The sequence below is a fragment of the Mizuhopecten yessoensis genome, unplaced genomic scaffold (genome assembly GCF_002113885.1).
Source record: "Mizuhopecten yessoensis strain PY_sf001 unplaced genomic scaffold, ASM211388v2 scaffold716275, whole genome shotgun sequence".
Classification (NCBI taxonomy): domain Eukaryota; kingdom Metazoa; phylum Mollusca; class Bivalvia; order Pectinida; family Pectinidae; genus Mizuhopecten; species Mizuhopecten yessoensis.
In genome coordinates this window covers 174814-189792 of record NW_018480035.1, presented here as the reverse complement: position 1 = coordinate 189792, position 14979 = coordinate 174814, and the positions used below count along the sequence as shown (strand labels likewise).

At 35.8% G+C, this 14979-nt stretch overlaps 1 protein-coding gene across 1 annotated transcript in view; it reads left to right on the top strand.

Annotated features, from left to right (window-relative positions):
- Positions 1-14979, top strand: part of LOC110442526 — a 39782-nt gene that overhangs the window by 9268 nt on the left and 15535 nt on the right. The window contains exons 2-6 of the mRNA XM_021486172.1: positions 8103-8267; positions 9137-9280; positions 9841-9979; positions 10456-10646; positions 12690-12816. Of these exons, the coding sequence (XP_021341847.1) occupies positions 8103-8267; positions 9137-9280; positions 9841-9979; positions 10456-10646; positions 12690-12816 (766 nt within the window). The remainder of the gene's footprint in view (positions 1-8102; positions 8268-9136; positions 9281-9840; positions 9980-10455; positions 10647-12689; positions 12817-14979) is intronic.

The window sequence follows — 14979 nt, the reverse complement described above, 5'->3', positions numbered from 1 at the left end:
GTACTAAATATACAGTACACCAACTATGTGTGTTAAATATATAGTATACCAACTATGTGTGCTAAATATACAGTATACCAACTATGTGAACTAAATATACAGTATACCAACTATGTGTAAATATACAGTACACCAACTATGTGTAAATATACAGTAAACCAATTATGTGTACTTAATATACAGTATACCAACTATGTGTACTAAATATACAGTATACCAACTATGTGTGCTCAATATACATTATACCAACTATGTGTGCCCCTCTAAATATACAGTATACCAACTATGTGTACTAAGTATACAGTATACCAACTATGTGTAAATATACAGTAAACCAACTATATGTACTAAATATACAGTATACCAACTATGTGTAAATATACAGTATACCAACTATGTGTGCTAAATAAACATTATACCAATTATGTGTACTAAATATACAGTATACCAACTATGTGTACTAAATATACAGTACACCAACTATGTATAAATATACAGTATACCAACTATGTGTACTAAGTATACAGTATACCAACTATGTGTGCTAAATATACATTATACCAACTATGTGTGCCCCTCTAAACATACAGTATACCAACTATGTGTACTAAGTATACAGTATACCAACTATGTGTAAATATACAGTATACCAACTATGTGCGCTAAATAAACATTATACCAATTATGTGTACTAAATATACAGTATACCAACTATGTGTAAATATACAGTAAACCAACTATATGCACTAAATATACAGTATACCAACTATGTGTAAATATCCAGTATACCAACTATGTGTGCTAAATAAACATTATACCAATTATGTGTACTAAATAAACATTATACCAATTATGTGTACTAAATATACAGTATACCAATTACGTGTACTAAGTATACAGCACACCAACTATGTGTACTAAATATACAGTATACCAACTATATGTGCTCAATATACATTATACCAACTATGTGTGCCCCTCTAAACATACAGTATACCAACTATGTGTACTAAGTATACAGTATACCAACTATGTGTAAATATACATTATACCAACTATGTGTACTAAATATATAGTATACCAATTATGTGTACTAAATATACCGTATACCAACTATGTGTGCTAAATATACAGTAAACCAACTATGTGTGCTAAATATACAGTAAACTAACTATGTGTGCTAAATATACAGTATCCCAACTATGTGTACTAAATATACAGTACACCAACTATGTATAAATATACAGTATACCAACTATGTGTACTAAATATACAGTATACCAACTATGTGTACTAAATCAGTGACAACATCTAGATAGTCCAGTGCTAAGGACTCACACCAAATCAGGGCCAACAACTTAACATCTATTTGTGTACTAAATAAGGACTTACACCAAGATATCAATTGTCGTGTACCTAATCAGGGCCAACTACTAAACATGTACTTTTGTACTATATAAGGACTCACACCAAGATATCCATTGTCGTGTACCTAATCAGGGCCAACTACTAAACATGTATTTGGGTACTAAATAAGGACTTACACTAAGATATCCATTGTCGTGTACCTAATCAGGGCCAGCTACTAAACATCTTTTTGTGTACTATATAAGGACTCACACCAACATATCCATTGTCGTGTACCTAATCAGGGCCAACTACTAAACATCTTTTTGTGTACTATATAAGGACTCACACCAACATATCCATTGTCGTGTACCTAATCAGGGCCAACTACTAAACATCTATTTGTGTACTAAATAAGGACTTACACCAAGATATCAATTGTCGTGTACCTAATCAGGGCCAACTACTAAACATCTATTTGTGTACTAAATAAGGACTTACACCAAGATATCAATTGTCGTGTACCTAATCAGGGCCAACTACTAAACATCTATTTGTGTACTAAATAAGGACTTACACCAAGATATCAATTGTCGTGTACCTAATCAGGGCCAACTACTAAACATCTATTTGTGTACTAAATAAGGACTTACACCAAGATATCAATTGTCGTGTACCTAATCAGGGCCAACTACCAAACATGTACTTTTGTACTATATAAGGACTCACACCAATATATCCATTGTCGTGTACCTAATCAGGGCCAGATACTAAACATGTATTTGTGTACTTAATAAGGACTAACACCAATATATCCATTGTCGTGTACCTAATCAGGGCCAACAACTTAACATTATGTGTGTACTTAATAAGGACTAACAACAAGATATCCATTGTCGTGTCCCTAATCAGGGCCAAATACTAAACATGTATTTGTGTTCTATATAAGGACTAACACCAAGATATCCATTGTCGTGTACCTAATCAGGGCCAACTACTAAACATGTATTTGTGTACTATTGCTTCGTACTACATCAAGGCCTGTGTATAGGACCAATGCTATTTGCCTAATTAGGATTGACGATTACTGTAATTAGAGTTTGCCGCATATAGCTTACTTAGAACGAATAATGTTTGAAGAACAAAGCGCAGTCGTACGTCACTGGGAGACTGTGGAACAACAGTGTTTTCCAATATAAGGCAAAATAAACACTGTAAATTACGACGCATTTCGCGTTAAAATATTAATAAGGCTATTTTGGTTGTGGCTGTTTTAGTCATATGATGCAATGGTCCAATGGCTCCAATTAATCTTTACACAGTTTCATGCGAACAATATTATTTTAGGCAAACAAATACTTAAAAGTTCAATCCAAACAATATATGCTTTATTTTATGAATCCGATGATTTGGTCGTAAACCTTTTCCAATCGTATGCGGTTGTCGACGGTTCCACTTAATGAAGCCAATTAGCTACTTGTATTACCCGCTGACCACAGGAGTACGTGCGCCGTATCGCGCCATTGTGCTGTTGACACCGTTCCAACTCTCTGAAGCAGGCTGTTTATGATACATCATTACGGGGTTCATTGTTCAAACACGTTAGTGCATTATTGGCAATTGCTGCAATTTCTCGTATCTTTTCTAAATGTACATTTAAATTCTGTTTGTGTTTTACGACGATGCGTCGAAGAGATTAGCGGAAATTGGAGTCTTTTCAGGAAATATTACTCACTGAAAAACGAGTTTAAGGTTCGCGGTGTGAAAAATTCGATATTGCCATGAAAATGTAACATGCATCACATATCTCCAATATATAACACATTGTAATCAAAATGCTGTAAACCCAATATGCTTATTCAATTATATTTTTTTGTTAATTTCATACTGACCTTTATGGCATAACAATCTCCAATCCGCCGGCCATGATGTTATCATGTTATTTTTTTTAAGGTGTCCTCACATTTGTGTGTTATAAATTGATAAAAACAGAAGAAAACTTATCAAACCGGCTTATGATAATTGTCTATATTAATCTTTTATCTACCAGATATTGATTAAAATAGTACAATGTAAATGCGGTTTTGATAATCCGGAAAAAAATGCCAATTTCCGGACTCTTTATTACACTTGCTTTCTTAAATCTGCCGACAATACATCCAGAAGTGTGTTAGCGATTATGGCGTTGTGGTAACTAAACACTTTGTCCGATCTAGCGATTATTCGTGACCCCAAGAAACGATTTCAATTAAAATATAAGGATTGGATATTGATTTTAATCAAGGGGTTATGCTCACCTATACGCTCTCTGCACCCCTGAAATATGTACAAGATTACAGAGGAGCGATACCCGACTTCAAGGCCAATCAATTTTACCGTTACGCAACCGCGAGATTATTTTGATGTATATTAAAGGATCAAACAAGCTTACTTGTATCACACACGAGGGGCGCGTATACGGAGCTCATGGGTGACATCCTCGATACTTCAGGGGTAACGCCAACTTACGCTCTTAGCACCCCTGGAATATGTTCTGGCAAAACTGAAGCCACGAAGATAGGTATTTGATTGGTACTTGACTGAATCAGTGATACCTGTCATTTCAAGATTACAGAGGAGCGGCAACCGACTAGAAGGGCCTGTCAATTTTACCGTTACGCAACCGCGATATTATTGTGATGTACATCAAAGGATTGAGTTTGTATTGAAATAAATTCCAACATGAGCTACTTTGCAGTTCATTTAACTTGTCTCGAGACCAACCAAAAGTTCATCTACCAACCTTTTCCATTTAAGCACAAAAGCAATACTGTGCGAAATGATTTTTTTTTCTTCCATTTTTAGACTTGAAAATAACTACGTCACTTTTATCTATAATAATTACTCGTTATCTTGTTGTCGGGTTCGGGAAAAATTAAGATGAACGTGATCACGAGCTATAAAAGTTATTGAAGTTGTAAACGTGCTATGCATATAATTTTAATTATAATTTGTATCTGATTTATTGAAATCCCGAGTGGCAATTTTATGAAACATGATGTAAGGGTTGTGATAGGGATGTTACTTGTACGTCATTGATTGTAACGACACAGGTAGAAAATATCACCTGTACATCACAGGTAAAAAGATACAGGTGAGTACCCACGTGATAAGGATAGAATCAATCAATTTCGATGTCAATCATATATTGTCTCATATATAGTAACAGCCCTTCTCATTTTCTGTCAAACATTAAAAAAAAAATAGCCGGCTCGTTCACGGGTGAAAGAGCATATGATTCTATCGGCTAAATTAATCTGACCGTTGTCACCGTTCCTACCTCTCGTGAGTCAGTTAACTTTTTACGACTTCTTTTCAAGAACTACTATACCGATTGAAACCATATTTGGTAAGAAGTGTTCATTCAGTAAAGATTTACGAAGCCCTTATAGGGGGCAAAAAAAGGGGTACAATTCGGGGCATCTAAAAGGATTGCTGTAACGGACCAGCTGACTAATGATTTTGATATCTGTTATGTAGTAACCATGGTACTTATCTAAAAAAAATTAACAAACCCGGTTAATAAACGGGGGGTACCATGAAGTAGTTTGCGGTAAGTACACTGTGCAATATTTGGATGCTAAAACGCTCCAAACGACTTCATCTGAAGAACCAAATAGCATAGTATCATGAACTTGAGCAAAATTGGTATTAAAACAGGCATAAAGTAATACAAAGACTGCGAAAAGAAATGACCTTGACCTATATTCAAGGTTACCTGGGACAAGTTTGTCGAAACGCTCAAACTACTTCTTCAAATAGCTTATTTGCATGGAGTGCTTTTTTAAGTTCGTAAAAGATTTTTATTTTTTAAGAACACAAAGGGGCAAGTTTATAAAAAAAAAGACCTCGAAACACTCTTTTTTGAAAAATCGAATGCCCCTAGAATCACGCTGTATAATGTTTATCTTGCTGGCATGGAGTATTATAGAGTTTTGAAACAGAAATAACCTTGGCCTATATTCAAGGCAACAGGAGTCAAATTGTTAATAACGCCCAACTGAGTTCTACTGAAAAACCAAAAGGTATCAAGCCATGATATCTGGCTAGAATTTTGCTAAAACTCTTCTTTTTTTTTACTTCAAAATATAAGTTGAACGTTTTCAGGGAATACATTGTAGAAGTTTAAAATGAAATGAATCATTTTTATTATCATTGTTGTCAGTAGTACAATGTAGTTTGGATTTAATATTCTTAAATATTGCTTCGAGATACATTGATAGGATCGAACACACGTTTTGACAGCATGTGTTTTAAAACATATGGCGGATTTAGTTTTTCTTGGACATTATTCTTACCGACATTAAAATTCAGAAACTTATTTATACTTACCATGTACTGTGAAAGGCAGTTTATCAAATGATTCAAACTTGAAATAAAATCTTGTATATTTGTACATTAGTTTTTGCATGCCATCAAATTATTAATTCTAATCTGTTTTGACTTACAACGCATATAGGTACCAACTGTTAGTGTGAGTGTGATGAACTTAAATCCTGTTTTTGTTTTCATTAAATATATATAAATACAAGTCAAGTCAAGTCAATTTTGTTTATTATGGTGTCATATCACAGTTACATCGTACAAGTATATAGTTACACAGTGTAAAAACATATAGCTACATAACAGGGATCAATCATCTTAATGTAAAAATATATAGACCATATCATAATTTTATTAAGAACAGCTTATTATTCATAAAAAATAAAAATAAAAAAAAATAAAAATATCACATGTGCCAATCCAGAGAGCAGGTGATTGGGACAGCCCCTACCTAACAAACTCCTGGATTTGTCCTTACATATTAAATACTATAATAGTTAAAAGGTTTCTTTTACATTTACTGCCTTAAAACCTTATGTCTTTAAAAAAATCAATAACAATGGTGATAAATAAAATGAATAATTTCCTAGTTCTACATTGTAGTGAAATTTAGGTTTCCAATGGTTGGGGAGCCCCCTACCAGCGAGGTCTGCTAAATTCACACTAACTAGTAGCTAATTATAATTTAAACGGAAGATTATTTTCATAAAAAATGTTTCTGATTGACACCTGGTATCATATTTAACAAATGCATAAAATAGAAAATGAAATTGTATATGATATTCAGCCTAAAATGGCTTACAAGACACTGTTTAAAATCATAACTAATCACATAGACTGCTACGTCTTCTGTACATATTATATAAGTGGTTCGCAAGTGGAATTTGTAATTCCTCGGAAGACATTATGAAATTAAATTTGTCGGTGTTATTAAGACTTGCAAAATCATTTCTTATAATTTTTGCTACATTAAAGAAGGATTATCTTATGTCATTATATACATTACATTCAATTAAAAAGTGTAATTCTTCCTCTATACAGTTATTTACATTTGTACATATCTTACACAAGCGTTCCTCTAGTGGAATCACAGGTTTGGCGTATCTGCCAGTTTCCACTGCTAGAGGTAGACAGCCACATCTAAAATTAAAAAGTAATCTTCGTTTGCTCTTTTGTCTAACAAGCATGACATATGAATCTGGTATTAAATTTGATTAAAAAGTTCTGTAAGTTCTCAACTTGTTACCATTTATATTACCACTATCATTCCATACAGACTCGTACCATTCATCAGCATCTGAAATGATCAGTTTTTCTTTCACTCGTCTAATCTTGTGTTTAACAGAAAACGTTGAGTTCACAAACAGGTTTTTTTTTCTTCGCCTCCAGGGTTGATAACGATACAAGAATTGGTCTCAATCTTAGCCTGTCACTGCTGTCTATGGCTTTATCGCCGACTTTGCGTTTGTTGAGAATCCTGTGAGCAGTCTTTGAATCATGAAATACTATGTCCTCATGTATATTGTTGTTCTTCTTGTTAACACCAAATATAACAAAATGGAACGCCAGAGATTGTTTCTCGTCAATATCTGACAATATCTTTTTGACGTTACTGGGATTTACCTGAAAGACTGTTGGGTCCTTTGCTTTTTTCTTATTTGATGATTGTTCTTATCATAGCCCTGTCAAATTCCCTCACATATTACTTTCCGATAGAGATATTCTTAACTATAGTATCGTTTTCTGATTTCGGACACATTTCCTCATTTTTGTCTCAATATGCCAGTATTTATGTTCATCTTAACTTCTGGCTTACAAGAAGTGCAGAGACACTTTGAGTCTGAGTTCTGTAGACATGAAAAATTCCTGACCTATTTCCCAAAACACTTTACGTAAAAGGATGAGCTACAGCGCTCACACTCATGCATTTTTGCATGTAAGTAGCATCGCCATATTTGTTCTTCAGTTTCATCCTCGTTGTTGAGAAGAATTGCGTCCTCTTGGCTTAGCTGTGTTGCTTCAATTTGTTCTTTCTTTCCTTGGCTCATTGTCAATTGGGAACCGTCGGCACTTTCTTAAACGAGAAAGTCTTTCCTAATTTACGGAAAGTGCCGACGGTTCCCGATTTGGTTCGTTGCTAGACCCGCCTATACATGATGTTTTTCCTATGTGAGGCCATGCCTCCTTAAACTTTTGTATCTGCTGAAGAGAACATAGGTCTCGAAATGTTGGTCTTGAATGTTGCCTTAAGCATTTTCATGTACAATAATACATTATTATTTCTCCGTTAAGCTATAATAGGATTCCTATGATTGTAACACCATAACGATGTCAGTTTGAAAGACTTATATTTACACACGTTCATTTCCTTATTCTTCTTCTAATTTGCACAGAGTCTAGACGCCGCCCTGTGTACCACACCCCTGGGCGTGGCCGAGAACTCCCGGTCCCTGCTTCCTTACACCTTATCTGCGACTGAAGGTGATGCCCAGGACGTCCGACTCAACGGCCGGCGATCCTGGTACGGAACAACGCTTGGCCCGACTACATTTGTACAAGTAAGTCATGTCGTCATTTGGACACGCACTTGACATCACCGTTTTCACAGTTTTGGATATATACTGGAACTTCATAACATGTTTCCATAATTATTAAACACGGTAATCATCGCCGGGAAGATAAACCGTATAAATACTTGCGAGACGAGAACGAAATACATGTATGTTTGCAGACAGTCAGACTGTAGAGGACGGATGTCCAATGTCAAGGTTGCGCGGTTTCGAGTGTCTTAAGTTTTGAGTACAGTGGATATTTCGCTGTTGTTTTGTATGTTCAAAATAAGCAATTTTAATTAATTTGCATACCATAGGTAAATACGTACTTAGTTATAGCCTATGTTCAAGAGAATAAGCTCCCCTTACGAACGAAACACGCAACCGGTAGCCAGTTGTATAGGGCTCCGTCAAGGCAAAAGGACATAGCTATGAGCAAATCTGGAAATCCCCTACGTATAATTGGAGGGAATATAAGTGAACAATATTTCTAAAGATGCTCAAAGCTATCAAAAAGTCTTGTATTTCTCCTGAATATTCCTTTTTTATGCGCAAACAACCTAACTGAAATATCACAAACGATTGGATTGTGGATTATGAAGAATCGTTTAGAAATAAGTATTCCGTCTTTGCGTATTGCAGAGTTATCTTCTCTTGAGAGCAGGTATTGATTGTTACGTCATCGGTTTGTGTGAGAAAATTACGTCGTTTTCTCAAAAATTGATGACGTTACTCTCACAAACAAATGACGTAACAATCAATACCTGCTCTCAAGAGAAGATAACTCTGCAATACGCAAAGACGGAATAGCGTAACCAAACAGACCTATTTTGAATAGTGCCCCTAATTCTGGACTTGATCTTTTTTGCGTTCAGGTTGAAGTCGAGAGTAACATGCTAGTCACCGGTCTACTGGTACAGGGAGACAGTGAGAGACACATGTGGGTGACGTCACTGAGAGTGAATTATAGTGTCAATTGCCGAGATTACTTCGAAATTGAGGATAACGGTGCGCCGAAGGTATGTAGAATCAAGACAACAGTACTCCCAACCCCAGTCCCTTCTCCTTCTCCCTTCATGAAATGAAGTTTTTGAATTGCACACAATTTTTGTCCGCCTGTCTCGACCCAAAAATCGTTCTTAGGCCTCATTTACGCCGTTACCAATATTTCTTGCCACCATACTTGGTGTACAGCATCAACACTCCGGCCCAACTTTTAAGAAACCTTTCAACTCCTAAAAACGTTCTTAACTTAAATATTCTTTCTCCTCTCAAATGCTCTAGAACCTTGTTTTCTTTCAATCATCCTCATTTTCAATCCAACGGATAATTCTTTAACACCATTTCTTAAAAAAATATTTCATATAAAGTTTGTGGAAATATAGTCCTTAAAATAGATTTGAGAATGTTCCTGAAGTTAGGAAGTTTTGCACTTGTTCAGTGCCTGGCTTTCAAATTACGTCCCGGATCGTTTTTGATTTTTCTTTCTTTTCCTTTCCTATGTGCTCCGGACTGGAGATTCGGTACCGAGTTTTTAATTAGATGTTACGTGTCACTAATTGCCGCCTCTATATTAAAGGTGTTCGCGGCCAATGTTGATACGAGCTCAGTGTCCACCATCGTGTTCAACCACGTATTTGTGGCTAAATGTGTCCGCCTCATTCCCACTGAGCGCCATGGTAACCTGTCAGCCCTCAGATTCGAGCTCAACGGGTGCAGTAAGTACTATTATTGTGATAATCATATTGTTGCATCATTTTTTTCCTTTTTTTTTAGTTTTCCAAAAACATGGTATTTCAAAAAGGCATCAGAAATTATCATATTTTCTGTAGAATCCTTTCTGTATTTACAGTGACATTTCGATATAATGCCCGCTTTTCAATTGCAATCTCGCCTATCACATTGGTTTTCAACCTCCACATTTCCCAATTTTTAAAGAAAATCGCACACATCTTCTTCGACATATCGCAAACTTCTACATAACACCAAAAAGTAGTTTAACATATTGTCGCAATATAACGAGAGAATGTTGTAGCACACGTTAAACGTACACAGGTGTTGGCACGATTTATCAAAGAATTTGTATCCAAAATCGTTTTTGGAGGCTAATTTCACATCAATGGGATTTGCATTACAAATCCACTTTTAGTTTAGTTACACGTTGCTTACATTCAAACTTTCATTTCTTCCAAAGTGCCGTCTGCATGCTTTAAGAGTCTAAACACTACTGCCAGCGATAGTGGCGCACAGCTCCGCCTGGCGGGGGAAAAACTCGTGTCCATCGTCCGCATAGAGCCGACTGCCATCGGATATAGCAGTTACCGTCTCTCGTACAGCCGCACATGCGTCAATTTCTATGACGTACTGGAGGGCAACCACGCCAAGGTAAATAAAACTTTAAACAAAGCCAAATTTTATTCCAGAACTGTTGTTAATTTCGGTTGTGCTGTCGACAGACCGGAAATCGGTTTATTGGTTTTACTTCCGGTTGAGTTGGGGCTCTGGAGACGTATACGTATTCATCATTCACGAAAGAATAACGGTAACACGACATTATTTCGTGTGTGTCCTCAAGTGACCAAGATCAATTTGAATCCACGTAGCCATCGTTTCTTTTCTAGGATTGACCATCTTTGTTTCTTTTCATGAGACCGATTGAAATTCGTGAGTGAGAAATGTGTCCCACGCCGTGAGGAATTTTTCTGAAGTAATTTTCGTGCGTCTCACGCTCAAATCGTTAGAAATGGCATAATTGATCACATGCCGTCTGTTTTCTGCATCATTGAAATAATCTAGCGTTAGCAATTTATTTTTCCATCATTTCAAAAATATTCTATGAAATTTTCAGTTTGAAAACGTGTTTGTTATATTGACCACTGTATAACTCAACCAAATTCTGATGGTATCTATTATCAGTTATGAACGCAATGTCCCTTTTGTTGGCGTCATACTTGTAATGTAGTTCACTGACAAGCATATATATAATAAATACATGTACATTAATCTGAACTAATTGCTGAATTGGTTTAATTTTGTATGAGATTGAAATATTCCAAAAAGGTATAGAAGTATTGAATTGATTTCATTTTGCATTCATCGCCAATATGAGCAAACAAACAATTGTTTTTGGGTTTTTTTAACAATTTAGCTACTTTTGTCTTGTTTCGGAGATTCTGACAGGGTTATCGTGCTACATGCCTAAATGGTCAACTAGACAAAGGCAAATCTGTTATATGTAATTGAACATTCACAAAAAAAGAGAAATTACTGTCGAGAAAATAATGTCACCAAACCAGAGACTAAAACGGCATGCTCCCTAGACGGTCTAATGAAGAATCCAAAATTAATGACAAATTATCACTTAAAAGTCGTCGTTGCGCTCTTGAATGAAAAACGTCTGGGATGCGAAATATTCTTCAGATCAACACCACGGATCTGAATTGATGAGGTTGCAGTGTATTTGGGCTCTTCCGAGCTCCAGGATCTGTCCGTTTCGCCATTCTCAATTAGTCTTAATTCTAGATATATGGCTATAATTGGCTCTCTGATGAGAAACTAGTCTGTGTCCGTCTCACATCCCTAATACAACAGCTGCGTGTCACTGTCTAGCATGTTATAATGCCGTGTTATATACGTATTGAGAGACATCCGTCGGAGTCTCTAATTTAGATTGTATAGGTCGACATATATGTATATATATATATAATATTTTCGTAAGGTTATTGTTAAACAATGGCTCCAATAACAAACCGGCGAAAACAAATAAGATGCCACTCATTGTTGACAGCATACTAAATATTTGACAGAATAATGAGATTTTGTTTACACTTTTTTGCGCAAGATACGACGTATTTCAGAGATATGAAATATTTTTGACGATTTTTTTGTCAATAAGTCAGCCTAGATGAAGATCGTATTTTTTATTCGACAGAAATGGTCGTAAAACAGAGCCATGTGCAACTCCTGTTCGTCGTGTATTTTTGACGGCATGCACTCAATTTGTATAATGAGTAAAAAGTATTTTTAGAATAGCACTTTGTTTATTTCAATTACGAATAATTGGCGAACAGAGATGTAGAACTAAGTTCAAAACTTTGGGTCAACGACAATATAAGGTCACAATTTCGAACTCTATATCAGCATTTTGAATAATTGAAGACATTGAATTGTTCTCAACCGAAGGTAAACATGATTTAATGCATCACATAATTAACAGAATAAGCATTTTCTCCTTGTTCCTGGTAAACGTATAGAACTGTACAAAACTAGACAATTAATAGATTAATACATGGTAATCTTAACAAGTGTTAAAAACGGATAAGTCGCTAAATTGTGAAATAGTGCAAACATATATGTTTTTTTTCTGTCGTGCGAGTTGTCTCCCTTGAAGTCTTTACTCCTTAACACGGGTTTGTGCATTTACCACAGGTATTCACGAGCTTTGACGGCGAGTCGATAGATGTGGATCTTCATCTCCGGCCCCTCAGGACGCTATGTGTACGAGTCACGCCTTTCGGACAAGCCAGCGCCCCAGTGGTGCGGCTCAGGGGCTGTGGTACGTACAAATCCACGTGATGGATTACAAGTTTCTTCTGGCTTAGTTTCATATTCGGTGTTCAAATGTTTAACGTTACCAAAACCCACTTACCCTTTCGCCAATGTAGACCATAATGGACTCATCCAGATCAATGCATGGGAGAGTCTACTAAAGTTGCATATAGGGGTGAAAGGGTTCATTTTTGACATTGTATGCTCCCTGTTGAACACACCTTTCTGTCCGCCCGTTGACGTTTTCTTGTCCAGATCATATCACAGAGTCAAATGTGGATGTCAAAGTTCGAAGAAGTGAATAATAAATTTGATTGTGCATATTTAGATATATAAATGGTATATCTCTGATGTAGAAATAGAGACTTTGGTATTCTCGCTCAACCAGACGCTTATCTCCACTCGTGTAGAGAGACTCTCGCTTGAGGCAGTCTCGAGAGAGGGCGAGAGTGTGGGGAATGCAAGACTAAGACTTTAGAGACATCACTGAAATACCATGCCATCTGCACCTAGCGCAATACTCCTCTCGGTCACATTAGGCTGACCACTGGTGAACCACCCGTTGAACTCACTCTTAATGCCGAGAGTTTCACAGAAAATAAAAACTACCATTTTAAGGACTTCAGTATTTCCCGCTGAATAATGTCAGAAACGACACATGGTAAATCTAGAAATGGGCCAACATGGCGACCATTTCAATCGTCCAAAAGAAGACGTCGAAACCAAGATTCATGTGTGGCGCTAAATGTTTGCAAGACACACTCGCGTTATCAAATTCGTCCATTTGTGTGATGGATTTCTCGGCTTGGGTAACCAACAAGATAGGATATTGAAAACAATGATATTTTATTCTTAACTTGCAAAATACAGGGTCATGTTTCAGCTAAATTAATAAGTTACTTTTTGGCTGTTGACAAACCTCTTGAATGGTTGGTAGCATGCCATCTTCTTCTAGTAAGCTGTACAAAACATTGATTCGACTTTTGAGGAGACTGTACTATACAGATTTCATGCAAAAATCAAATTTTTTTCTTCTTAATTTATCGCCTAGTTTTTACAGGTGAGCAGACACGAGGATGGGGAAATTTCGTTAATTTTTATGCAGAAATCTAAAATCTATAGTGATGGACATTTTTAAGACAGTCGACCATTCGTCTATCGAAGACTTATACACTTAACAAAATAATAGCCGAGTAAAACATGGTACAAATCATTAAACAATGTAAAAAAAACTTCGAGAATAAACCTTTTCATTAATTCGAAAGTAGACCGGGTCGATCACACATTTCAATGTTGTGCTAAATTTTAGTCAGGTAAAGTTTGAATATATTTAATGGCAGCAATTGTAACATGGTCTATTCCGTCTTTGCGTATTGCAGAGTTATCTTCTCTTGAGAACAGGTATTGATTGTTACGTCATTTGTTTGCGAGAGTAACGTCATCAACTTTTGAGAAAACGAGGTAATTTTCCCACACAAACCAATGACGTAACAATCAATCCCTTTTCTCAAGAGAAGATAACTCTGCAATACGCAAAGACGGAATAAGATAGAAAAATGGATTAAAGACAGGCTATATGGGATATAGACATGTATTAATTGGAAAATGTATGAAACTATTTCAAAATTGATAAATATCTTGTAACAAGAAGATAAGGAGGAATTCATTCTCATTTAGATTTGCAGGCGGTTTGAACAATCTTTTTTTTCGTTGTAAATGCTACAAAAAATAGTAAAATAAATAAACATTATTACATAGACATTTCAAATGTACGATTTAGTCAGGGCACTTTGTATAATATGCTTTATTCATATATTTTGATTTATGTCTTGACAATCCTAGATATATCTATATTGTTGTAAAACATTTGATCACTTTGGCTTATGACCTACAGACTTTCCGTTGTTATTCCACAAACTGAGTTCATTTTACATCTGTACCAAGTCGGTGAATAGTCAAGCTGTGAAAAAAAATTCTTACAAAAAAGAAAGACTTCTAGCAAACGACACAGTTGAAGTGCGAGTTATCGCCCTTTAAATTATCTCCCTTACCCGTGTATATTTTCTGAATAACATCAAATCAATGATTTCCAATATAATGTTTTAAATATAAGTTCCCAGCAATAAAAATTGTTTGATCAAACAATACACTCGTGAAATGAAACAATATG